This window comes from Cheilinus undulatus, linkage group 20 (assembly GCF_018320785.1).
Source record: "Cheilinus undulatus linkage group 20, ASM1832078v1, whole genome shotgun sequence".
NCBI lineage: Eukaryota > Metazoa > Chordata > Actinopteri > Labriformes > Labridae > Cheilinus > Cheilinus undulatus.
Window position 1 is genome coordinate 11,708,530 of NC_054884.1, and position 24,231 is coordinate 11,732,760.

Consider the following 24,231-nt stretch of genomic DNA (forward strand, 5'->3'; position numbering starts at 1 on the left):
ATTTGAACTCAAAAATAAGTAAGAAGAAAATAGAACTCTGAAATGACACATTTCGAGATATGCATATTTTATGACTCTATCATCTCATATCACTGGGTGTCTCAGTCATAAAACAGCTATCTGAACTTTTATTGATGCAACCTTTGGTGCGTTTTATTTACAATCGCCCAACTCGAATGATGAGTGCCCTCGTCGTCCAATCACGCTTAAGGTCAGGATTTCCAGACCAATTATCTCGCGCTGTGGGCGGGACTTGGTAGACGTTTCCTCATGTATCATCATCATCCCATGGACTGACTTGTTTGTAGTCGAGCAAGATGGAGTTCCTTTTGGGAAATCCTTTCAGTACCCCTGTGGGGCATTGTATTGGTGAGTAACCAGATGTTTATGATGCTGCACTTTGAGAAGACGGACGTAATATTACACAGGAAATGTATTTATTTCGTTTGATAGTCATTAACGGGCTCGCCATGTTTAGCATGCTAACGTCCCTGAATCAGCTCTTAACGTTACAGCTGGAAAGCAACCGTTAGCCGCCTAGCTAACTAGTAGTAACGGTTATATCTGCAACCCTTGTTCTAGACACATACTTGACGAATAAAAGTCTTGTTTCTAAAACTGACACTTTTTAGTCAACACTTCAGACATGAAGGACGTCATTAGATATATTTGAAATAACGACTGATAGCTAAATTAGCTAACCGTCTGCTAGCCTCCGTTTACCGTCATTTAATTAATTGATCTGCTGTGTCTTACTGAGAGGCGTCCTTATGGGTAACGTCCATCATAACTTATACGTTTTCCAGAGAGAGCAACCGATGGCTCCCTGCAAAGTGAGGACTGGACCCTCAACATGGAAATATGTGACATCATCAATGAAACAGAGGATGGGTGAGTAACCAAAGAAAATCAATACCTTCACCCTAATTGATCCTGTCTCTAATATGCACCTGTCTTCCTTGTGCCTCTGCCTGTGCTGTTTACATAATGCATTTCTGCAAAAAGATCCACTACAAGAGTCAGCCCTTTTCCCACTTGTGTTTATCTGTGTCAGACTAGGAGAAGACGCATGGCTCTGGCTGTGTAAAGTGGATTTATGCAAGGCCTTTTTGCTTATCTCATCCCTCCATTAACCTTGTACTGTATGTTTAAGCTGGTGTGTGAAGTCCAGGTCTTGTTTGATTAGTGTGTTGTAAACTGACTTAGGTGGGTCTAGACCTGTGCTTTATATCAGTAGTCTGTATCTGAAGTGGTCTGACCCTATTTTTTCTGCAAATGGTGTCATACTATAACTGCTGTGTAGCTGGTTTGACTTGTTAGTAGTTGGCAAAGATTTAAGAAGTGAATTATTGCTACCTTGTGGTGAAACATTCATAGTTTCAGTCCAGGGAATGGAAGAATTATTGACATTTGCCTACGCCTTGTAGGGTTGTTATTGCAGATTTTTAAACCTTGATAGAATTGAGTAAAAATGAAAGCATAATAATGCCTTTTTGATGCCATGACAGCAAAAAGTCAAGTCATAGGAACCCAGGATTGGGTAATTTATTCTTTTAAATTATCTAAAAACAAACATGAATGCCTTCACACTGTCTTAATTGCACAAACACATTGCCAACGCTTCATTACTGAACTTCTGGCAACATATATGTGCTACTTAGAAAGTGCTTCCTCTCCCTTTCACTTGTGTCCATAATCTTAAGGTTTTTTAAAAAAAGTTTTTGATACTTTTCATCATATAAAACACTTGGCACTAAGCAGTACACAAGTATAGAAGATTTTCACAATCCAATCTTTGCACTTGACTCGATCGTTGTCTTTCAAGACGCCCTTTAAGCCCTGTTTGTTTTTGTAAGAATGACTTACCAGTCTCTTGAAGAGCTGCAGGCACACTGAACAATCCATGTGTGTTAAATGTGTGTGTTTCCTTGTGTGTATGTGTGTTTGCAGGCCAAAGGATGCTATTAGAGCAGTGAAGAAGAGGCTAAATGGCAACAGGAATTACAGAGAAGTGATGCTGGCTTTAACGGTGAGTTAAATGTGGACAGAAGAAGGTCAGCCGAGCTATGTTTATTGTATAAACAATGTGAGTCACATCGTCTAGACTTAAAATGCTCTGTCTAAAAGAGTGCTGAGCACATAACTTCTGGCTCAAGTTACTTGCATGCACACACAATTTACATCAAAACATTTTTTTGCAAAACTCTTAAAATGCCTACCACAGAGTTTGATTCCAAGACCATTCACACTTTCTACAAACATTTTCTTATCTGCATGCATCAGGTACTGGAAACATGTGTGAAGAACTGTGGACACCGTTTTCATGCTTTGGTCACCAGCAGGGACTTTGTGGATGGTGTGCTCGTAAAAATCATCTCACCTAAAAACAACCCGCCCACAATCGTTCAAGATAAAGTCCTCGCCCTGATTCAGGTAAGATAACAGTGATATATGTTTAGTAACTGTCATAAAGGTGACTAGGTCATCCCTTTTGAAGTGTTGAGTCTGTAATTTTTCCTTTTTTGCATCAAAGTTTAGAGAAAACTGGTTACTCTAATCGAGTCAGTTAGCGAGAGGTAAAGTGGAGTTTAAGTGTGTATTACAACGAGTGTGACTGTGCAGAAGGCCAGAAGGCATCCTGTCATCCCCAGGCAGAGCCTCAGGTAAAGTACAGTGTCTCTTGGACTGCAGTCAAGAGCGGCTCTAGTTACCTGTCACAGCTCAGGTAACCCTGCTGGGTTCATGTGGGCTGCTCCTATTTCCTCCAGGGAGACCATGTGACCAATGCTAACAGCATGGACCTAGGAGGTAGAGAGAGAAGGGAGGGGAGGGAGCATACAGCAGCTTCTGAAATTGTTCCTTGTTTGTTAAGAGGGGGGTGAGCTGGGAAAGACTTTGTGGGAAAATGTATTAAAGAGCACTACCTTTGTACGACAGCAAGAGTATTGTTGACTTTTCATTTTGCTGTGCTTTGTATTGTATTAGGCAACAGACTGTGGTTGTGTTGTGCCGCTCCCTTCATACATGCCCCATCCCTCAAGTTCTCTGCAGTTGTAAGAGAAGAACTTCTGTGCACAGTAGTGATGGAATAACAAATGTGCCTTACAATACAGTCATCAGTTAATGGAAATATGGATAGTTTAAATAAATAAGAAAAAAACTATAATGCATCAGACCATTTTGATGTTTGTACTCAGTGATGGGCAGACAGGTTTTGTCGATGGGACCTAAGTGGAGGCAGAAAGTTAACTAGCAGTAGCTTTCAGTCAATCCACATTAGAAAGTTAGGGACTATCTGGAAACTTTCTCCAAATAGTTTGTCTGGTAGCAGAAGACTAGTTGTTTTACAAGTTAACCTTTGGCAATAGGCTAAAGTTTCCTTAGCCATACTCACAATCACCTCAGTGGGATCATCCATCCACCTAAACAGCCAAAGCTAAAGTGGATGGACATCTTGGTGTAGCTTGTGGAAAAACCCAGCGTGTATATTAGAGGGTAATCCTGTTCTGTTGAACCTAAGGTCTGAATTTTCAGTGTCACAAAACTGGCTCTCTTGTAACCTAATAGATTACCTTGGTAAACGAGTCTGAACTGTTCACCTGGTCAGTACGAGCTTAGTGTACGACTGTCTTCTTTTCTCTTAATTATTACCTGGGAATGTTCTTCACGCCAATTTTAGATCTTCAGTTTAAGGAGTAGTAATTCAGTTGCAGTAGATGTAGTCATCGTGTCAACCCCCCCCACATCATTTGTACCTGTTTGTATTCATTTGTTTTATTTCAGCAGATCAGCCTCTTTTGAGAAAACATGTTTTTTTTTTTTTAACAATTACAAAATTACAACAGTACCCACAGTCCTAAGTTATCAGCGACATCTGTGATTGGTGGGGTCTGCTATAACGGTAGAGATTGCCACTGGGCCATTCACAATGGCCACTGGGCCATTCACAATAAATTTTAGTCGGTGATGCCGACACTATGTTCTGCCGTACGGCTATTTAAAAACTAGACTAATGCTGTAATTCAGTTTAATTAATTATAAACATTTTCAATGTCTTTCTCCTTCAGTCTCCTCCCCTTCTGCATCAAGACATCGCTGCATTCGGGTCTTCCACTGACCAAAGCAGCATAGTAGATCTTCAACTGAAAGTTTTCTTAGAGTAATGGCTTTCTTTTCTTAACTTTAGGCACAGACGCTAAACGTGTTCCTTTGAGCACAGATTCTAACTCAGGAAAAAGTCACACGGTGCTAGATCAGGTGAATAGGGAGGGTGATCAAGCATTGTGATTTGTTTTTGGGCAAGAAATCGCTTTACAGAGAGCGCAGTGAGTTGGCACATTGTCTTGATGAAGAATGAAACCATTTTTCCACAACTGTGATCTCTTTCTTTGGACTTTTTTCTCACAGTTTTTCTAGAACCTGCTTGTAAAAGTGTTGATTCACTGTTGACCCTTCTAGAGTCCACTCCTCTTTTGTATAGAATATACAAAAATTCTCTTCTTTTGGAAATGTCTCAGTTAAGTTGAGTTGTTCTTCAGTTGCCTCCACTGTTTTTTCTACCATCAGCTGGTCTTCACACAAGTGGGGTAAAAGGAAAGAGGTTTCAGGGACCCTGCTCACTGACACTAACAACAAATATCTCTACTCATTTTCTGCTTTAGTTGAATCTAGCCAGTTATATAATTAAGGTCCTGTCTTTGGCAACAGAGCTTTTTCTTTTAAACTGAACTTTTTAAAGACAAGGAACGTACATTAACATGAGTGTATTAGATTTAGGGAGGGGGCATTTATTGGATTTTTCAGGGGCCCAGTCATTTCTGTCATCAGGCCTTGTCACCACAGTTCATGTGCAACTGCTGTGATGTAATCCTGATGTCCTCATTTAACATGATTCTCGTAATTCTAGCCAAATCAACTGATATCACTACCTTTTTGGTAACACACAGCAACATGGGAAGTCCTAGGCTCCTAATACTGGGTAGCTTCTTGTTTTCATTTAACAAATAAAATCAGGCAAATTAGATGGAATCATTTAACATCCCTGTAAAGAGAAATCCAAAACATGTTTCTTAACACACCAGATGTTTTGGAATAGGGTTGCTGTAAACATATGAAAACACATTGAAATCTATATGTGACTGACTTTTGTATTTAGACCATTAGAAAGTTTTTCACTTCTTTCCTGGCTTGGTTTTATTTGGGCAATCTACATATAGTACCCCCATCACTTCACTGATCCCTATGGGAAATTACCCCACCCCCCTTACGCTGCTATGATATAAAACCTGCCCATCAGTTTATCTCATACCAGTGTGTCGTTAGGCAATGTCATAGCCCTAATTAAAAGTTCAGTACCAGCTACCTGCTTTCCCAAATCTATCAGCCACAGTGGTCCATGGGTCATTAAAAGTGTCATAACAGAGATATTTGTACCAGAAAACAGTAAATTTATTCCCCTGCCTCTGCTCTGGCACAGAGCCAGGCAGTTGCGCTCTAGCTGTAAGGTCAAAGGGCTGGCTAATTGCTGGAGTGCTTGTCTGTTTTTCACGTGACGCAGCAGGAACAAACCTGCTGAAGGTGTATTTGACTCCATATTTCACTTGTGGCTTGATCAGAAGAAGTGGGGTGTGACTTTCTCTTCCCAAGCAGCCACAGGCCAATCCCTCAAGCCTGTTGACGTCACAATTCTAAAGTTTAGTAAAATAAGTTGATAGACACATCCCATTCCTGCCAAGTCTGTCACAATTAAAGCCTCCAATGCTAATCATCATTGAAGAGTTTTATTTTAAAGAGCAATATCAGGAAATGGAGTATTTTCACCCATTTAACAACAAAGCCCTGAACTGTCTGTCATGACATAAATGTGATTGTTTCTCTGGTGGCGTAAAAAGAGACTTGTAATGTAGCAGCTTGGCAGGCAGATGATTCCTCCAGTTTTAAATTTTTTTTTTTTTTTTTTTTTTTTGAAAGGATTGTATTTCATGTAAGTGGGTGTGGCTTTGGCTCATTCAGCGAACAGCATCCACATATAACTGACATTGTATCTTTATCCTCATGTAAATAAAATATATAACTGCCTCTTTTTCATGATTTTGAAGCTTGGATAATTAGCATGGTGACTGAAATTTGGCCTGGCTGTTCATGATACAGTGGCCTGTCAAGCAGCAAACCTGAAATACAGATTCTTTTTAACACAACAAAGGGGCTTTAAAATGAACCAAAGTGTTGTTACTTTCCAAAAAAGAAATAAAAGAACCAGGATATTTTGGATTTGTGTTGTCAGAATATGAATTAAAGAATCATACTTAGGGGCTTTGAGCTTCTACATGCCATAATAGTTATTTGAAAATGTAGTCTATTATCACATCACTGGTACCCAGTTAATTGTGTAGATGACAATTTAATTAATGTTCATGCTTTTTTCATTTATTTTTGCCAATTTTTTCCAGCCTCAGTTAAAGTATTTGTTCTTACTGGCTTCACATTTTTTTTTTTTTTTACCAAAGGAGGGGAATTTGAATATGCAATCACACTGGTTAAAGTGACTCACTAGAATGTTTTTGGATAAAATCCTCCTTGAAAGTCCTTGTACACTTGTTTTCTTTAGGGTGCCGTGTGATGAGCCTCTTGCAGTGGCCCATTTTAGCCTTCTCTCATGAGAGAGAGCGAGAGAGACTGAGAGAGACTGAGAGCTTTGTGGTTTGCTGCCTGAATGTGTTCAAGCCAGACAAAAAGAAATGATCAGAGAACAAACCCCTTTGAGTGCATCCCCAGCTTTGTTTGCTGTGTCAGCTCTCCTTTTAAACATTGTTTTTGTGGTCTCTTCCTTCTTCAGGCATGGGCTGATGCATTCAGGAGCAGTCCAGACCTCACAGGCGTTGTCCAAATCTATGAGGAGCTAAAGAGGAAAGGCATCGAGTTCCCAATGTCAGACTTGGAGACTCTGTCACCTATTCACACACCTCAGCGGGTAGGAGGCATCACTCTAAGCAGCCTCAGAACAGACAGAAGATTCTGTGTAAATATGAAACATGTTAGGATAATCTCCCCAGATAACTCATCTAATTCCTTTTTTATTTATTTTTCTGTCATTTCCAGGCAGCAACTGCTCCAGAGGGCGACTCCACCCTTCATAAGTACGGCACCACTACACAGCCCACACCACAAGCTGTCCCACCAGCCTACACCACCCCTCAGGTCCCCAACATCCATGCATCTGGATCCATCAATCCTACACCTGAACAGGTACAATATTGCTACCCTAATACACATAAGATCCGAATAAGGGGGTTTCAGATATGTGCTCACCTTGTTGCTGCTTGGAATTTTCTCACAGGAGGAAAGACTCCTACATGTTCAGGTTTTTTCAGCACAAAGTGATGTTTTTTGCTCTGTTAAATCAACCCAAAGAAAAAGATGAAACACTCCAGGGATTAAATGCTGCAGACATGCATTATCTGATAGTGTCTCGGGTAAAACGGTTTCATAATTCCAGTCTTTTTGGCTATATGTAATTTCCAAAAGCTATGCTACATGATTTCAAGTATCCGGTATGTTTAGTTTAGTTTATTAGTTTATGTGACAGGGGCTGTGCACAACCCAACTGTTGAGCCAGGGTTAGCTATAAAGCTAATTTACATCTGTGTTTCCTGGGCTGGAAGTAGGGACGTGGACACCAACAATGTTCCAAGTGTTCCAATGTTTTTAAAGTGAAATATGATCTGGATTTAAATGATCATTAGCTACTTGATAACTCAAAAGTAACAAAACACAAGCAGAAGTCTTAACCCATGGCCCCTATCATTTATTTTTCTTACATGTATAGCTGGTGTCACTGCAGATACTTTGTTAAACAAAATTATTTTAAGAATTCATAGTGTCTTTGGAGACAATTATGCTACTTAGGAAGAGTTTGCTGGGCCACAAGGTATGTTTACAGAAATTATTTTTAGAATTATTTTTTTTTTTTACTTTGCAGATGTCTGATTTGAAAAAAAAAAACACTTCTCAGGTAATGCTTATGTATCCGAAAACAAAGCATTTGCATTGAAACCATCTGTTTATGAAACAAAAATATGATAAATAGAAATGATTGTACCGGCTTTTTAGGTGGTCCCCAGAAGATTTTCAGGTCTCAAATTGGGCAGCAGCATACTGAAGTTTGGGAAAGGCTGGTTTAGATGCTTGGCTCTGTTTATTTTTAAACCACTTGGTCTGAAACTGGTTGGTTCAACTATTTGATATAAATTTTAAGCAAATGTTTTCAGGTTTGTTGTAAGTAACTCCTAACCCCTGAATTTGAGGTTTTCATTAACTACAAGCCATAGTGATCCACATCTAAAGAAATAAAGGCTTTTGATACGTCACTCTGTGTATTGAATCTATACATTATACAAGTTCTGCTTTTTGAATTTGAAATACTGAAGTAAATGGACTTTTCTTTAACTGTATCATTCAGATTTGCCGTCTGCGCAGTGAGTTGGACATTGTTCGTGGAAACACTAAAGTGATGTCAGAGATGCTGACTGAGATGGTGCCAGGACAGGAAGATGCTTCAGACTATGAGCTACTACAGGCAAGTAACCTGTGTGTTTGTGTCTGTTTCTCTGCTTGTGTGTCTTTTGCACTTTCTGAAGAGTGTGTAAATATTAAAGACTAATACTTACACTTAAGAATGAAATCTAGAAAACGGTGTGAAAATAGTAAATTAAAGCCAGTGTTTCTGCACGCGTGCTTATGTGTGTTCAGGAGCTGAACAGGACCTGCAGAGCCATGCAGCAGAGGATAGTGGAGCTCATTTCTTGTGTTTCCAACGAGGCGGTGACGGAGGAGCTGCTGCACGTCAACGATGACCTCAATAACATTTTCTTGCGCTATGAAAGGTAAGAACAATAAATACACACAAAACTGCATCCTAGTTTGTTTGCACAGATTTGGTTAAGTAAACTTCAGAGGCTCTTGATATTTCTTTCATGTCTGTTTTTGTGCCTCAGGTATGAGAGGTTCAGGTCTGGGAGGTCTTCAGCTCAGAGTGTCAACAATGGGGTGAGTCAGTTTGTCTCTGAGGTGGTGAAACACCCAGGAATATCACACATGCTTGCTTTTTGACATTGATGTTTCTGTGTCAGTTGTGTGGACTGCATGCTGCATTAATAGTCAGGCTGTTATCAGTTAAGAATCAGTCGGTGCGTTATCAGATGTAAATGCCTTATAAATTGGAAACCCAACAAAGTCATAAATATTCATGCACATACTTTCATGCTTTCATGATTTATTTTCATATTATATCATTATCTATTTTTATTCCTTATTTGGAATCTGTGCTCCTTTTATCCTCCTGTTATTCAGTCAGAGAAGGCCTGGTGCTTTTACTAGAAGCACTCAGTAGGTGAAAACATTGTCATACCTACCACAAAAAGTCCTAACTTCATTGTCTCGTCAGGCCCATGTGATTTACATAACATGCTTGGGATTTCTGACAGTGGAGATATTTCTCACTTTTTTCTGTTCTTATTTTACTAGGAATATTGATTGAATGGCAAACAGAAAGCCACTGTTCAAGAAAAGTCACATTAAATTTGAACTAGAGTTTGCCAAAAAAGGCATGCAGCAAGTTATTTGGGGTGAGGAGACCAAAATGGTGCTTTTTGTCCATCAGATAAGACGCTATGTTTACACTAAACACTGCACATCACCACATACACACCATCCCCACTGTGAAGCACAGTGGTGGCAGCATCATGCTGTGGGGATGCTTCTCAGCAGACGGCCCTGGAAAGCTTGTAAAGGTAGAGGGTAAAATTAATCCGGCAAAACATAAGAAAATCCTGAAGGACAATTGTATTCAGTCTGCAAGAGAACTACTGCTAGCCAGAAGATTTATTTTGCAACTAGATAAAGACCAAAGGACACAATAAAAGCCACACCAAAATGGTTTGAAGACAACAGGGTGAATGTTTTGGAGTGGCGGAGTTAAAGCCCAGACCTTAATCCAATAAAGAATTTGTGGCTGGGCTTGAAAAGGGCCCAATAAAGTTTAAATAGTGTTGCAAAGGAGAATGGAGTAAAATTGCAGCGTCTAGATGTGCAAACCTGACTGAGACCTGTCCACATAGACTCAGTGTTATTGATGCAGCCAAAGGTGCAACTACTCAGTACTGAATTTATCTAATTCTGCTTTAGATATTTATATTTAATTAGCATTACTTTGTAGAAATCTGTTTTCACTTTGACATTGAAGAGATTATTATTATTCATTTATTTAGTTACTTATTTTTCAAAAAAGCCAGATTATATTGACCATGATTGATTTAATAAAATCACTAAAAGTAAACATTCAAATTCAAATCTTTGTGACCCAAGAAATAAAGGGGTCTGTTAAAACAGTGTGATTCTGACATTTTTTTGTTATTGTTATAGTTGATGTTCAACGGAGACAAATACAACATGAATAACCCACGCATTTGAAAGGGATAAGATACAAAAAGATAAGAAGTTTTTACTTCCCTAGAAAATACAAACCTCTTCGTTGGGTTTCCAGTTGCATTTAGGCATGTTATATCTTCCATAGTTGTCATATCATTACATTGTCTCCCTGCACAGGCATGTTGCTGGTATTCACTGTCTCTTCCTTTCTGTTCTTCTGTTTTTCTGTGGCTAGCTGAGACAGGCAAGTATGAAAATATTGTCAACCTCCTTAAAAGATCAGTGCTGCTCACCCCACAGCGACTGTTGAAACATGGCTGAGTTATATGGGCCCTGCCTCCTCCACCAGTATCTGTCACCCCATATGGCATGTTTTGACTTTGTAGTCAATGATATGATCAACCTGGGAGTAGACTGACAGTGACACGGGCTTAAGATGGACCCAAGATGAATCGCTGTCATGTTGTGTTTGTTTGATTTTAAAGCCTTAATAGCTAGGACCTCCAGAAGCAAATGTTCAATCCCCCTCCCCCTTGCTGTATTTTAGCCTTCTTAAGGGGATTGTTTTGACTTCAAAGATAACTTTGGCTTCTATCGAAATTAAAAACAAATTTATTCAGTCCAGATAGACTCTTTGGAAATGATTGGTCTCCTATGTGGAGAAACGGACTCTCTCCCCCTTAAGAAATTATTTTCCAGAAGTTTACTTATTTTCCTCAGTTTGAGACATTTTCATGCTCTCCTGAAGCTAACCAACACCTTTTTAAGTGTTTATTTAATCTCATCATGCATTGCGCCTTTATTTTGGAATTTAACCACATGATTTTCCATGTTTTCTTAGACACAGTTAAATGTTTGTTTTGTTTAACCCTGCCTCTCCTTAGCTTCCCCCCAAAGGATTTTTTCTTGCTGCTCATGAGCCAAAATCCCTGAATTCTTCTCTAAAGTAAGATCAAAGTAACCTCACATTTCTTTGTTACCAGGTCCTGAGTGAGGCGACAGAAGATAATCTCATAGACCTTGGCCCAGGCTCCCCAGCAGTGGTCAGCAACATGCAGAACGCAGCCCCAACCAGCCTGCCCCCTTCCTCCCCAGCCACACTGGCCTCCCGCCTGGCTGGTCTCGGTAGGTGTAAACAACCTTAAACATCAGCTGAGTGCTTAATTGGAAAAATCTCTGCGAACTATGTTGACATATTAAAGCCACTACCTTATATATTGTAAGAGTTTTAAGGAAACAGTACCACATTTTGGGAAACACCTGCTAGTTTTTCAGTTTCATGCTGATGAGGGATCACTTACATTCTCATGTCTTTGTGTCATCTACACTAGTCTTGTTGCCACTGTGAGGTTCATTGAAATAAGCAGCGATGCAAGGATGATACTAAGGTTGGCTGCACACACTGCTGTAAGATGCCACCCGTGTAAGAATGGAAATACACTCTAAAACTTTTAAAATAAAATTGGATTAAACTTCTGGTTAGGGTGAGAGTTAGGGTCAAGGTGAGGATTAGGATACCAAAACTTAAAAGTAAAAAAACCTGACCTGCAAAACCTGATTACAAAACATTTAATAAAGCCAACTAAATATTCTGTTTATAGCAGAAAAGCTTGTTGTCTATGAAGACACTCTAACAGAGCTAATGTAGCAAGGGCTAAAGCTAATGAAGCCAAGTAAACTATGTAGGTAACAAAGCTAATGGAGCTAAGGCAGCTTATGTAGTTAAGGTTGAAGCTAACAAGGCGATGTAAACTCTTTTTAGGAAATGCAGCTAACATAGCTAAGGCTTAAGCTGACAAAGCTAAGTAAACTATATAGATAATGTACCTAATGCAGTTAACATAGCTTCTGCTAAAATAAACTAGAACTCTGCACTCGGAAAGTGCAGACCTCCGCCATTAGCCCTATCTCCCAATAGTACAGAATTCTTAAAGAAATTCCTGGATCCAGACAGTAATCTGGATCACTCCCAAAATCTAATCAGTTCTTCCTTATGCCATTGGTGACATTTCCTGAAAATTTCATCAAAATCCGTCCATAACTTTTTGAGTAACAAAGCAAGCCATGTAGGTAACATAACTAACACAGCTAATGTAGCTCAGGCTAAAGCTAAAAAAATTAAAAGTAAACTAGGTAACATAGTTAACATGGCTAAGGCTAACAAAGCTAATTAAACAATGTGGGTAACAAAGCTAAGGCTAAAGCTAACAAAGCTAAGTAAACTATGTAGGTAACATAAATAACATAGCTAAAGCAGTTAAAATAGCTAAGGCTAAAGCTAACAGAGGTAAGTAAACTTTGTAAGTAACGTGGCTAACATAGCTAAGGCTAAAGCTAACAAATCTTGGTAAACTTTGTATGTTACCTAGCTAGGGCTAAACGTAACAAAGCTAAGTAAACTATGTAAGTGACATAGCTCATGCAGCTTTTGTAGCTAAGGCTAAAGCAAACAAAGAGTAGTAAACTAAGTAGGTAGCATAGATAATGTAGCTATGATTAGTTATCTTTAGCTTTGTAACTTTTGGCCAAAGCTACAAAGTTACAATGGATCATGAAGTAACATTAACTACGTAGCTAGCATAGCTACATTAGCTTTAACTAAAAGCTAATGAAGTGAAGTGTGCCGGAAATCACCTGACTAGTTGTAAAGCAGGTCTATAAGTAATTTAACCCGATTTAGACCTCTCACCTTTTGTCTAAGCAACATTTATGAAATGTTACTTACTGTGTATGGTTTACGATGTGGTTATTTTACAAATTAAGCTGCCAGACTTTTTTTTATGAATAAAATTGAGTTTTAAAAACAACATATCTACAGCTGGAAACCCGTTGTACCAGCAAATTATGTCATGTCTGTTCTGACAGAGGTGGCGTCTCACAGTAGTGGTCTACAAGAGAGGGCGTCAGAAATCTTCAGCCACTCCCCTCTCCATTTAAAACATCGCTCACGTCATCTTTGAAATACACTTTTATTTTTAAATTCCCACCACACACCTGTTTAAAGTTTCAGCTGGTAATCATCCTGATCTTTCAGACAATGCCAGTGGCTTTCAGAAAATAGCAAGCCAGCAGGAAAAAAAGAGGATGAAGAGAATATTCAGTCCCCTCTCAGGGGTTAAAAGAGAAAAATGGATATACCACCCAGCTGTAATTCTAGACCATGTTTGCATTTCTTTCTTTGTTTTTACTTTGGAAATTATGGAAATCTAAGACTCTATGTAGATTACAAACAATCTCCCCGTGTTATTTCCATCGTCTGACACTGCAAGTATGAGGAGAGTGAGAGATGCTGTTTTAAACATCCCATGTTTAATACAGTATACCATTTAAATATTGATAGCTTATGAAAGTGATCAAAGAAAGGCAGCTGCACTCTCTCTTTGTTTATCTCTCTCTTCTGGTTATCAGCATGTCCTTTTCCTATCAAAACAAGACTTTGTCTCAACACTATTAAGGTCACTTTTTTCAATGCATTGCCATGTGTCACAAATTCAGTCACATTAATACCCATAATGTCATAAAAATCTACACATGACCTTTATATATGCAGCATTTCTATAGCTACCGAAAGTACGGAAGGTTAAAATGGTGCATTTAAACCAGGAATATGTGTCATTTTACCATAGACTACAGGTGCTTTTTGTTATGAAGATGTTTTTTTTATTATTTTAATGGCAGAAAAGTAAAAGAAATAAAATTGTCAAAATATTGCTAATAATATTTTCCAAAATAGCTTTTTCTAAAGTGATTTTTAGCTGATTTTGCTAAAGGAGTTTAAGACATCATCTGATATCGATCGCAGGCCCCTGAATCAAATTGGCAAATGTAATGTGGTGTTTGTAGGAGTTAATATGATATGGTTTAAGGATGAAACTGGTGATTTACATACCTAATAAATAAGCACTATTCCATTAGTTATGTTCTTCATACAGAGGGATATTGGTTTGAGAAATAGGCAATAAAGTGTTAGTTGTTCTCCCTCTAGATGTGGGTGCAGACAGTGTGAGCAGCACCCTGAGCTCTCTGTCCAGCTGTAAGCCTCCTCCTGCTCAGGACGACTTTGATGTGTTTGCTCAAACCAGGACTGGAGCTCTGCCTGAAGCAAACAAAACGTAAGAACACATCAGCAATTTACAGTAGTAATGATACAGTACTTTTTAAAGCATCAAAATACATCCAGTTTTCTTTGTAGAGATTACAGAAGGTCTGGCATCTAGGGTCCCATTGTCACTTTCTTTTGATTCCTGATTTTATGTACAATATAGCAGCATGTTTAAGTAGTAAGACCATGTAAAACCACCCTTTTTCTTTCAGTACGTTGAGAGGAATTTTGCTTTAACAGATATGGATCTTTACTTTTCAGAAGCTACAAGTACAAAACTTTTTTTTTGCTTAAGTATGCTGGATGATGATTATGATTATTTAAGCTGTCCTCATAATTTCTGTGTGCAAATACTTAAAAAGTTAGAAAGTTTAACAACCCACCTCTTGTTTCAGATCTACAGCAGAAGACAGTAAAGCCACTGCCAGCCTTCCTCCTACTTTGGATGTTATACAGCCAACAGCAGGAGCGGTGAGTCTCAGTGATTTGTGCTTTTTGTGTGTCTGCTGTGGGCTCCAATTTTAGCCAGTCTCTTCATAACCACTCAGTGATAATCTGGAGTGTGTCGCCTGTATACCATAATCAAGCTAACATTTTTCTTTAATTCTTGCTCAATGCTGCTAATCAATAATTAAAATCTGACATTGTCTTTGAAGGTGACATATCAGATCCCCTTTTACCATTTAACACAGTCTCCTGTAGCTTAAATACAATTTCTCTACTGTGCTTTGGTCCAAATATAATAGAAATCAAGCACCAGAGGAGGGTTTTGACCCTAGAAAAGGTCTAAACATTCTTTCTCAGAATGCTCAGTTTTAGTGTTTTAGATGTAAATGAGCTCCTTCTGACCTTGCCCCTCTATGTGAGGTGTGTAGACACCATTACAGCTGCATGCTTCCATGGAGATAACAGGTAAAGGAGCAGGTAGTATTATAATGGCTTATTGTGATGCCACAGTGAGAGCAGACTCTGAACAGATCCTCAGATTTCATGTTTTCAGATACAGTTAGTCCATGAATGAAGGACCCGGGCTGGGTTATTTCACACGTTGTGGGTTGATAGATACCCTAAATATTCAAATATGTGGACTAAAATACCTAAAAGTGTGTTCTTCATGATATGTCCCCTTTGTGATTTGTTTTTCCTATCAGCATTCAGTTCTAACCACTTTAATTTTGAATATTCATGCTTCAGTTCCTGCAGTTTGTTGATCTGTGCTGTCAAGTCATCCATAGTGTAATTCATTCTTGGCTGTTGATGCTTTATTAACAATGACTGACAGATTTTTGTTTCGATGAATGTGTGGCTTTGTCTTTATGCTGTTTTTAACCCTCATTATACAGAATTGTGGGATATCCTGGTTGTCGATTGTATGAAAAAGTCAAAGTAAAAAAGTTTGGGTCTGTTGTTACTGAAAGTAATCTGCTGCTGCATGTGCTCAGTGATCTCTTGCGTATCACAATCACAGCTTTGTATTATCATCATCATCATGTGCTGCACCATCCAAATATTTTGATTTCTTAATTTTTCCACATATTATACTTCCTGAGTTTGTATTTGTGTTCCTTAAAAATCATATTTTTGTTGTGTTCTGGCGGTATTTTTTCTGTTGTGGCATTGCCGCCCCCCCTTCTGGTCTTGACGCTGCCCCCATAGGGTGTTCGAAGGCAGGCCTCTGTTATGGATGACATAGAGGAGTGGCTGTGTACTGATGTGGTGAGCCCATCATGATTTTTATTTCTGGAGTTCTGTCACCCTTTTCTTTACCTCTTGTTTTCATCTCATTATCTCATTTTTATTAAGTAACTTATTTCTCACACATTTCCTCTCTGTTTAATCGATCACTCATTAACATCCCAGTCCACCCAAAGTTACTAATAGTGTGCTGTGGGAAGAAACTTACATTACTATGAGAAAATGTGGTAAAATGAGCATGAATGGGCATCTTTGAGCCTGAATATATTAACTGCCGTGTTGAGATGGAGCACAAAATTTAGTTCCTTTAGCAGCCACAATCCATTCTCAGATGTTTAGTCCAAGCTGTTGTTTTGTATTAAGCTAAGTTTGTTTTAAAGAGAAAACAATCCGACATTCATGCTCATTTTCTATCGTTCTATCACCATGAGTGATGATATCCAGCTGTTTAGGCCGGAAAACAACAGGTAGATTTGTTTTGATATCCATCCTTTTCCTCACAAATGATGGTCAATGAAGAAATGCATCTTGGGTTTTTATAGTACTGGCAGGTAAGTGTCTCCTTGTTGTGCATCATGGCAATACTAAAGTGGTAAGTATGGGTGAAAAATATAAATGGTGATGCTGATGGTTTTTTACCACATGGGAAGTATCAGAATTGAACTTAATTTGTTGTGGTTTGTAGTGGGTGAAATTTTACTGATTGAACTTCACTGTGTGACATGTTTTCTTTTCTTTAACAGAAGGGAGATGAAGGTGAGGAAGGCGTAACAAGTGAAGGTAAGCAAATATAAATCCCCCTTAAATGTAGAGTTAGTTCAAGTTATTGTGCCTAATCATTTTAGTGTTATTGTGAGTTTATCAGTCGATGCACAGATTAGATACTCTTATAATTATCATTCCTGTTACCAAATCACCTAAAATAAATTTTTCACCACTGTGCAAGTTTTTCTGTGCTGACTGGCAGTCGTCCAGTGCTACCTAGCAGACCAATCAGGGCTTGCAGTTGTGTTGTATGGTAATTTTCAGTACTTTCTATTAAAAATGGTGTAGTTCCAGAATTTTCTGGTGTTTGGTACCACTTGTAGGTAGCCTATGAGTCTGATTTTAAGTGACTGCAGAGAGGACGTGCAAGGGCTGGGGTATGGTTTGGCTGGAATTTTTTGATCCAGTTCAAGCTCTAGTCTGAACATGGTCTCCCCATCGTTTCACTCTGTGCCTGAATAAAAAAACACTCATGAAGTTTATGGTTGCACTTTATTTTAGTGGGCTCTGATAACCTTGTAATTTTATAATAATAAGTGGTAATTATCGTGTAAATTCTTGGGAATAGGGTATTAATTACCTAGTAGTAAGTTGGCATTTTACCAAGTAAACTGAGTAGTACTCAGTAATATGAAGGCAGTTTTACCTAGTAGTTATTTATTTATTATATAGTCATTCCTTCTATTTTCATTTAGCAATTCTATGGTAATCGGGTTGTATTTGCCCTAAACCCCTTACCCTAAAAACGATCTAGTGGGACAAAATAAAAAAAATGCCATGGAATTATTAAACAGCTTATTTAGAAAATTATCTTATTTCTTAGAAATCCTTGGTAGAATATGATCTAATTGCCATAAAACTGTAACAATATTAGAAGAGTTAGTGTTAGAGTAAGAGTAAAATGTCACCTAATTACAAGGGAATTGCCATAATATTATTAGGAATTACTTGATAATGAAAACATTATTGCTAGGTAAATACTTCCTTAATATTAACAATTTATTACTTGGTAAATGCCATCTTATTACTAGGTTACTAGAACTTACTCATCAGAAATTTCTGCTGATTACCATTTATTACTATAAAACCAGGATGGTATTAGGGGCCACTAAAATAAAGGCCATGGACACAGTCAGCTGAAGACACCAATGTAGAGTCACTTGTCAAACCGAATCGTTAGGGTTTCATATTTGTACACCAGCCTCCATAACAGAACTTGACAGTGCAGTGACAGATCTTACAGATGTGGATAATTGTCCTCCTTATAACTTATTCTATGTTCACATCCCCTCTCTCCTGTTTTCTTCCCGTCCTTTGGTTTCAATTCCTCCAGAGTTCGACAAGTTCCTGGAGGAGAGAGCCAAAGCTGCAGAGATGGTCCCCAGCCTACCGTCGCCCCCCAGTGGCGAACCAGGCGCAGGGCAGGGAACCCCTGGCCGCAAGAAGACAGACAGACCAGAGGACACTTTGCTTGCCATGTAGAACCTCCATCGTCCGATCCAATCCCCCATCGAGCTGCATCACCTGAAGAAAGACTGACCTGACACTGAAAACACGTCCAAATCACAACACTATTCAGTCACACTACAAAGATTTCTACATGCCCTCCTTAGAGAAAAGGGAATTATTTATGTTTGGGTTATTTCTCATCAGAAAGGGAAGAAAACCATTTTGATACACCTGAAGAAGAAGAGTAGAAGAAGAATCCTCCAAACATGATGGCATATGTCAGAGACTGTGAGGTGGCCTGCTTTCTCCTTCCTTCTCTCTGTGTGAAGAATCTCCCTCCGCCTGTTTGGACTGCAGAGCTTCGTGTTGCAGCTAATCCTTAAACAAATAGTTTTATAAAAGAAGCCACCTGCTGTCCGTATCAAACGTAGGAAATCGGTTTCGTACCTAAGCCCTTAAAGCATGCATCAACACCACCAAACTGTCCGAAACATTTTTATGATTCAAGGCCGAATATTATGTTGTTATTGTAGGCAGGAGCGTACCTACAGCTATATTGTTTTGGTGTTTGTATCAGTCCCTCTGCAAGTCAATCTAAGTTGAACTGTAAATCTGTAAATGACAAATGTCAAGTTTATTAGTCGTGTGTATATTTAAGCAACCTATGTATGAAAGAGATGTTGATTTAATGTAGATTTTTGAGAAAAAAAGGGTTTATCATCCAGCTGCTCTGACGAAAGGGATGTACCTCAGTAGGGTTACAAGAAAAGGGAAAATCATTTACAAAAATTAAGAGAGAAGAAGAAGAGAATGTAGTTTTTGTGATCAGCAAAATTGCGCATTGCACCAACAAGCGAGTTGTAGATTTCTCTAATTTAACAGCAGATTTTTTTTATGATTTGTTTGTCACGAGATTACGTTGCTGAGATTTTATTAGCCTGAAGCTGCTGTCTGACTTTTATTTTGAAGAGAGTTTGGTTGTAATTCCATGGATGGGTGTTTCACGAAGCAAGATGGGAGAGCTGTCTGTGTTATGAAGCTGTGTCATGTTCAGAGCTACAGCCATCGTCTGTAAAGTACTATCATTTAAATTTTTTAATACCTGGGCATGTTGTCATTTTTATTTTAAGGAATATGTATGTAGAAGGTTCTGGAATCGTGACATTATATACATAAGGCTGCAGAATGAAGCTTTTCAGCTACAGTAACACTTACTGTACAGTACACATCATGTCGCTGTGATGCAACACCTTTACTATGAAAGTTGCAAAGGCATAATGGGGACACACGTTGAGCCCATTTGTTATATCACAGTTAGAGAGTGGTCTGGCTGCAGACCACTACTGTGAAACTCCACCTCTGTCAGAACAGACATGAGGTGATCTGCTGGTGCGACATTTTAGAGTTGTTTTAAGATTAATTTTGGGGCTTACATGCCGTTATTTAAAGATAAGAACAGTGGATAGAGTCAGAGACAGAGATGAGAGAGTGAGGGAAAGACATGCAGGAAAGAGTCCGCAGGCTGGATCTGAACCTGGGCCACCTGCGTACATGAGGTATGAACCATTTGCCCATCTGCTCCCAAGGAGGTTTTTTTTTTTTTATTCAGCTTTATTCATAAACAAAGTCTGGCAGGGACATGAATGAAGTAACTACATTGCAAACTTTACAAACAAAACAACAGTACATGAATAAATACTAAAAAAAAAAAAAGTCAGAGGACCAATCCAGGATTCAATTATGTATCTACCCATTTTAGAAGTAGTGCTCAAACAATGCCTCACTTTAGCTTTGTTAGCTTTAGCTAGGCTAACAAAGCTGTGTTAGCTATGTGGTTACTGTTACTACACAAGCCAGTGTACCTATGTTGGCTTTAGTGACTTGGGCTTAAGCAAACATTGCTAAAGCAAACATAGCTGCTTTAGCTATGTAGATAAGATAGCTATGTAGCTTATACAGCTATGATAGCTTTGGCAAGCATAGCATAAGCTATCATAGCTTACGTAGCTTGGTTACCTTCAGCCTTGACTTTACTAGCTACATGGTACTGTTACTATGTAAGCAATGTAGCTACTTTGGCTTTAGTGACATGGGCTTAAGCAAATGTAGCTAAAGTGAACATAGCTGCATTAGCTATGTAGATAAGGTAGCTAAGTAGGTAACATAGCTGTGTAAGCTTTAGGAAAGCATAGCACAAGCTTTCAAAGCTTAACGTATCTTCATGTCACTGTTAATGCATAAGTCAATGTGGCTAAGTTGGCTCTTGCTCCAGTTAGCTGGGCATTTGCAAAGAAGCTAAATTAGCTACTTAGATAGGGTAGCTAACATAGCTTTTCCTGTAGACTGTTTAGTCCAGGTCCGATTTTTGACTTTTGACTTTGGGTATCCTAACCTTATCTTTAAGTTTAATCCAATTTTATTTTGAAAGTTTTAGCATGTATATCCTTGCTGACAGAGGTGGTGTCTCACAGCAGTGTTCTGCGGGGGGAGGTCTGAGATCTGTGTTCTGCAGCCAGACTGTTTTGCACTGTTGCATTGCAATGCTGGCAAAGCCTTATTATTGCGCTGTCGTTGAAATACTGTGAAAGTACCTTTAGTTGTAATCATTTTACCTTTGTTTTCATGACTTTATTTGATGTGACAGTCCTCATTGCCAACATCATCTGCGTCCATGAAAACATATCAGTTAGTCTAGCAGGTCACATCTTCTGCCCAATGAAAAAATCTCTTACCTGAATCAATCGAATGCACTAAATTACAGCATTAAATTGATGCAACACAACAGGTAAACATCTGCTACTGACAGTGGTTAATGCCAGCATCATTTTATGATGGCTGATGGTTTTTTTTGTTTAGTGGTTGGTACTGATGTTAAACTGATCCATCTGTGCATCCCTAGAGCAAGTTTGCTGTCTTGTTTTGATTTTCTAAAATACAACTCGGTCAAAGAGAGTTCATAACCAGCTTCATGATACTGGATATCTCTAACTGGAGTTTCTGCTCAATCAGAGAAAGCCTGGCTATGCTGAGCTTGCTTCCTGGTACACCCCTCTGCTGAAAAAATACTCTAATTACTCTCATGTAACTGTTGGGTTTTCTCTTTTTTTATGTGGACTGCACTGTTAAATTTCTGTTGTGTGTCACAGGACCAAATGTGTGCATTCATCAGGAAAATTCTTGATAACCGGCCGCCCACACTTACTTCCTGTCCTCTCTCAAACATCCGACCAAAATCCCACGTCACACTACAGGAGCTGTTGCACATTATCTTTGTGCGTTTTATTTCCTCTATGCTGACCTTTCAACATGACATTTGTTTGCAGGAATGAGCTGGCTGCAGACATGGCGTTACAAATGAGCCGCTCTGCTCTTTTGACAACATTTAATGCAACACAGTCACAACAAGCTGAAAAAATAAAACAAGCGCGCACTTTGATGGCTGCGTTACCTTTGTACTTGTTAACTAGATCACTTAACACTAGTGTAATCAAAGAGGGAAAGCAGAAGTGTAGAAATGATTTATCTGGCACTATTTTTGCTCTTCAGATCAGTATTTTAAATCACTTTATTGTAAAAAAAAAAAGATGGGAAATTAGCTATATTAAGGGACAGAGTGAGAAATTGTTGTAATGCTGTTTGTTTTAGTGTTTCTGGGTTTTTGTTTGATTTTATACATTGCTGCTGGCTAATGTATGTGATTTTTCATGGTTATGTTTGTTGGGTATTCTTGTCGTGTCCATGCAGAGTTTCTAAACAGCTGTAAGAGTCTTATTTATATCACGGAGGATACTGGTTCTTCCCATTTATCATTCATTTACACTCTTTAAACAAACATCAACATTGCACATTTTGAAAGGGAAACCTCCTCCCTCCTTATGTTCCCTTGTTTTAGTGTCCACCATGCGTGTGTATCAGCTGTTCTGTAACTTTATCTTTGAAAAAAAGTCTCCAAATGTGTTTTACTCTGCTGTTTGATCATCCTGGTTCATATCGGTGACGTGAAACTAAATCCAGAGTCAACTATTTTGTGCAAGAACAGTGAGTTTCTTTGAATGAGACTAAAGATGCCGATAAGGGAGGCTGTGCTGTGCGACTGCTACTTCTCCTGAGTTGCCTCATCTCTTATTTCTCTTTGTGTTGTTTGACTTCTGCATGAACTCTAATAAAACACTAGCAGTGTGTCAGCATCCTCGTCTTGTGTCCTTTATTTAATAAGAACAGGATATTTTGATCCTTCACCCTTGGATGTGAAAATGACCGGTAGTAAACCCTCCCCATCTACCTTACAAATACACTCCCTCCCGCCTCTCTCTGGAGGCCCGTGGGCCCCTCACCAGGGGCTTCCCCATTGGTTGTCCTGAATCGCCTCATCCCAGACGTGGCCCCTCCAGCTCGGGCTCAGTCACTGGAGCGATTTTCCCGGTCAAACAGAAAGAGGGGTGTGACTGTCAGACACAGGACTGGACTACATTCATGCACAGGGATCCTGCTTGACTCAACATGTGCTGTATTTTCATCACATTGTAATCTTCATGAAGTCCTGCTGCACAAAACAGCTGCTGGATCTCACTCTGAAAAGGTAAATGGATGCCTTTGTTTCTTGTTAAGGAGAATGTGAGGGAAAAGTCATGTATTTTTCATTTAATATGAAAATACATTCAAATCTGGTGGTCATTTAGGAAAAACAATCAGAAAAAATAACCATTATGTATAATGCATTAAGATGTAATAACACAGCAAATATCTAAGATACGCACCCCTTTCTGGTGCTTTTTATCCAGACTAAATAATTTTGCGAGTTTCACATTTACCTGTTAATACTGTGTGTTTCAGAGGGTGGCATTCTCCAGAGCGTGTGTGATCAAGAGACACTGATCCCAATACAACACATGCTCTCAGTTAGCACACCCTGCAGGATCGACGAAACAGCCTGATCACACTCCCACCCACGTGTTGGAGGTTGGAAAAGGACCAACTGGATAAAACTATCTTCATCCAGTAACTTGATCCCTAATACAGCTGCATGGACAGCTGTGATGTGAATTAGAGTCTAAAAATGGAGATCTGCTCTTACGGATGCGTTTGGAAATGAAGGCCAGAGCTGCGGTGCATTGTAGTTGCATTGCATGTCACACTCACACAGTGCAATGGATCTGCTCTGCAACACAGAACTTGGTCAAATAGCAACTCAGAACCTCACAAATTTCATGGGCACTGGGCAGAGTCACTTGCATCGTATTTACTACATAGTTGAATGGAATAAATATATTTATCCTCTGTCTTCTCACTACATGTATTCACCTTTTTCATGTATGTACTTTGAATTGATGTCTCAATGGTTGCGAGATGCATTTAACAGTTTTGTCATGTACTAGTACCAGGCAATGTTAGGAAATAGACATTGGCCGCCTCCCACCGCTGTCATATCTAACATAAATACTCCACAGGAGTAAACATGATACATTGCTGTCAGAATTAACATACATTTTACATTGATAAAGTTACAGCATTATAGATCTTTCTGACTAAAAGATTGTTTTTTAAACTATCCAGACTATCTAGGTCATAATTCCATTTATTTGACAGTATATTTGAGAGGGGTCTAGCTTCAGCCACATTTCTGACAGCCACTCCCACGGACCATTCATCTGTGACGCCGTATATCTCAGAAAGGAAGTGCCATAATTTGCCTGTACATCTTTCGATTTAAAAAAAAAAAAATCAACTTTATTCATAAACAGAGTCCAGCAGTTAGATTCATGAAATAACCACTCTGCAAACATAACAGACTAAAA

The 24,231-nt window shown here is 38.9% G+C and overlaps 1 protein-coding gene across 2 annotated transcripts; it reads left to right on the forward strand.

Moving 5' to 3' along the window:
- Positions 1-261: 261 nt before the first annotated feature.
- On the forward strand, positions 262-22,615 carry tom1l2 (target of myb1 like 2 membrane trafficking protein). Of its 2 annotated transcripts, XM_041815376.1 has the most exons (15): positions 262-369; positions 807-891; positions 1,951-2,029; positions 2,284-2,433; positions 6,836-6,970; positions 7,099-7,245; positions 8,459-8,575; positions 8,749-8,882; positions 8,994-9,045; positions 11,409-11,550; positions 14,411-14,537; positions 14,923-14,998; positions 16,184-16,243; positions 16,966-17,002; positions 18,321-22,615. In XM_041815376.1, the coding sequence occupies exons 1-15, from the start codon at positions 318-320 to the stop codon at positions 18,467-18,469; spliced, it is 1,542 nt and encodes a 513-aa protein (XP_041671310.1). In that variant the 5' UTR covers positions 262-317; the 3' UTR covers positions 18,470-22,615. The 2 variants fall into 2 exon arrangements, with proteins under 2 accessions (XP_041671310.1, XP_041671311.1); XM_041815377.1 differs by lacking the exon at positions 16,184-16,243.
- The last annotated feature ends 1,616 nt before the right edge of the window (positions 22,616-24,231 follow it).

Coding starts and splice junctions, on each gene's coding strand:
- tom1l2 (XM_041815376.1), top strand. CDS start 318: ATGGAGTTCCTTTTGGGAAATCCTTTCAGTACCCCTGTGGGGCATTGT. Junction 8,576..8,748: donor CAGACTATGAGCTACTACAG/GCAAGTAACCTG, acceptor ATGTGTGTTCAG/GAGCTGAACAGGACCTGCAG. Junction 8,883..8,993: donor ATTTTCTTGCGCTATGAAAG/GTAAGAACAATA, acceptor TTTGTGCCTCAG/GTATGAGAGGTTCAGGTCTG.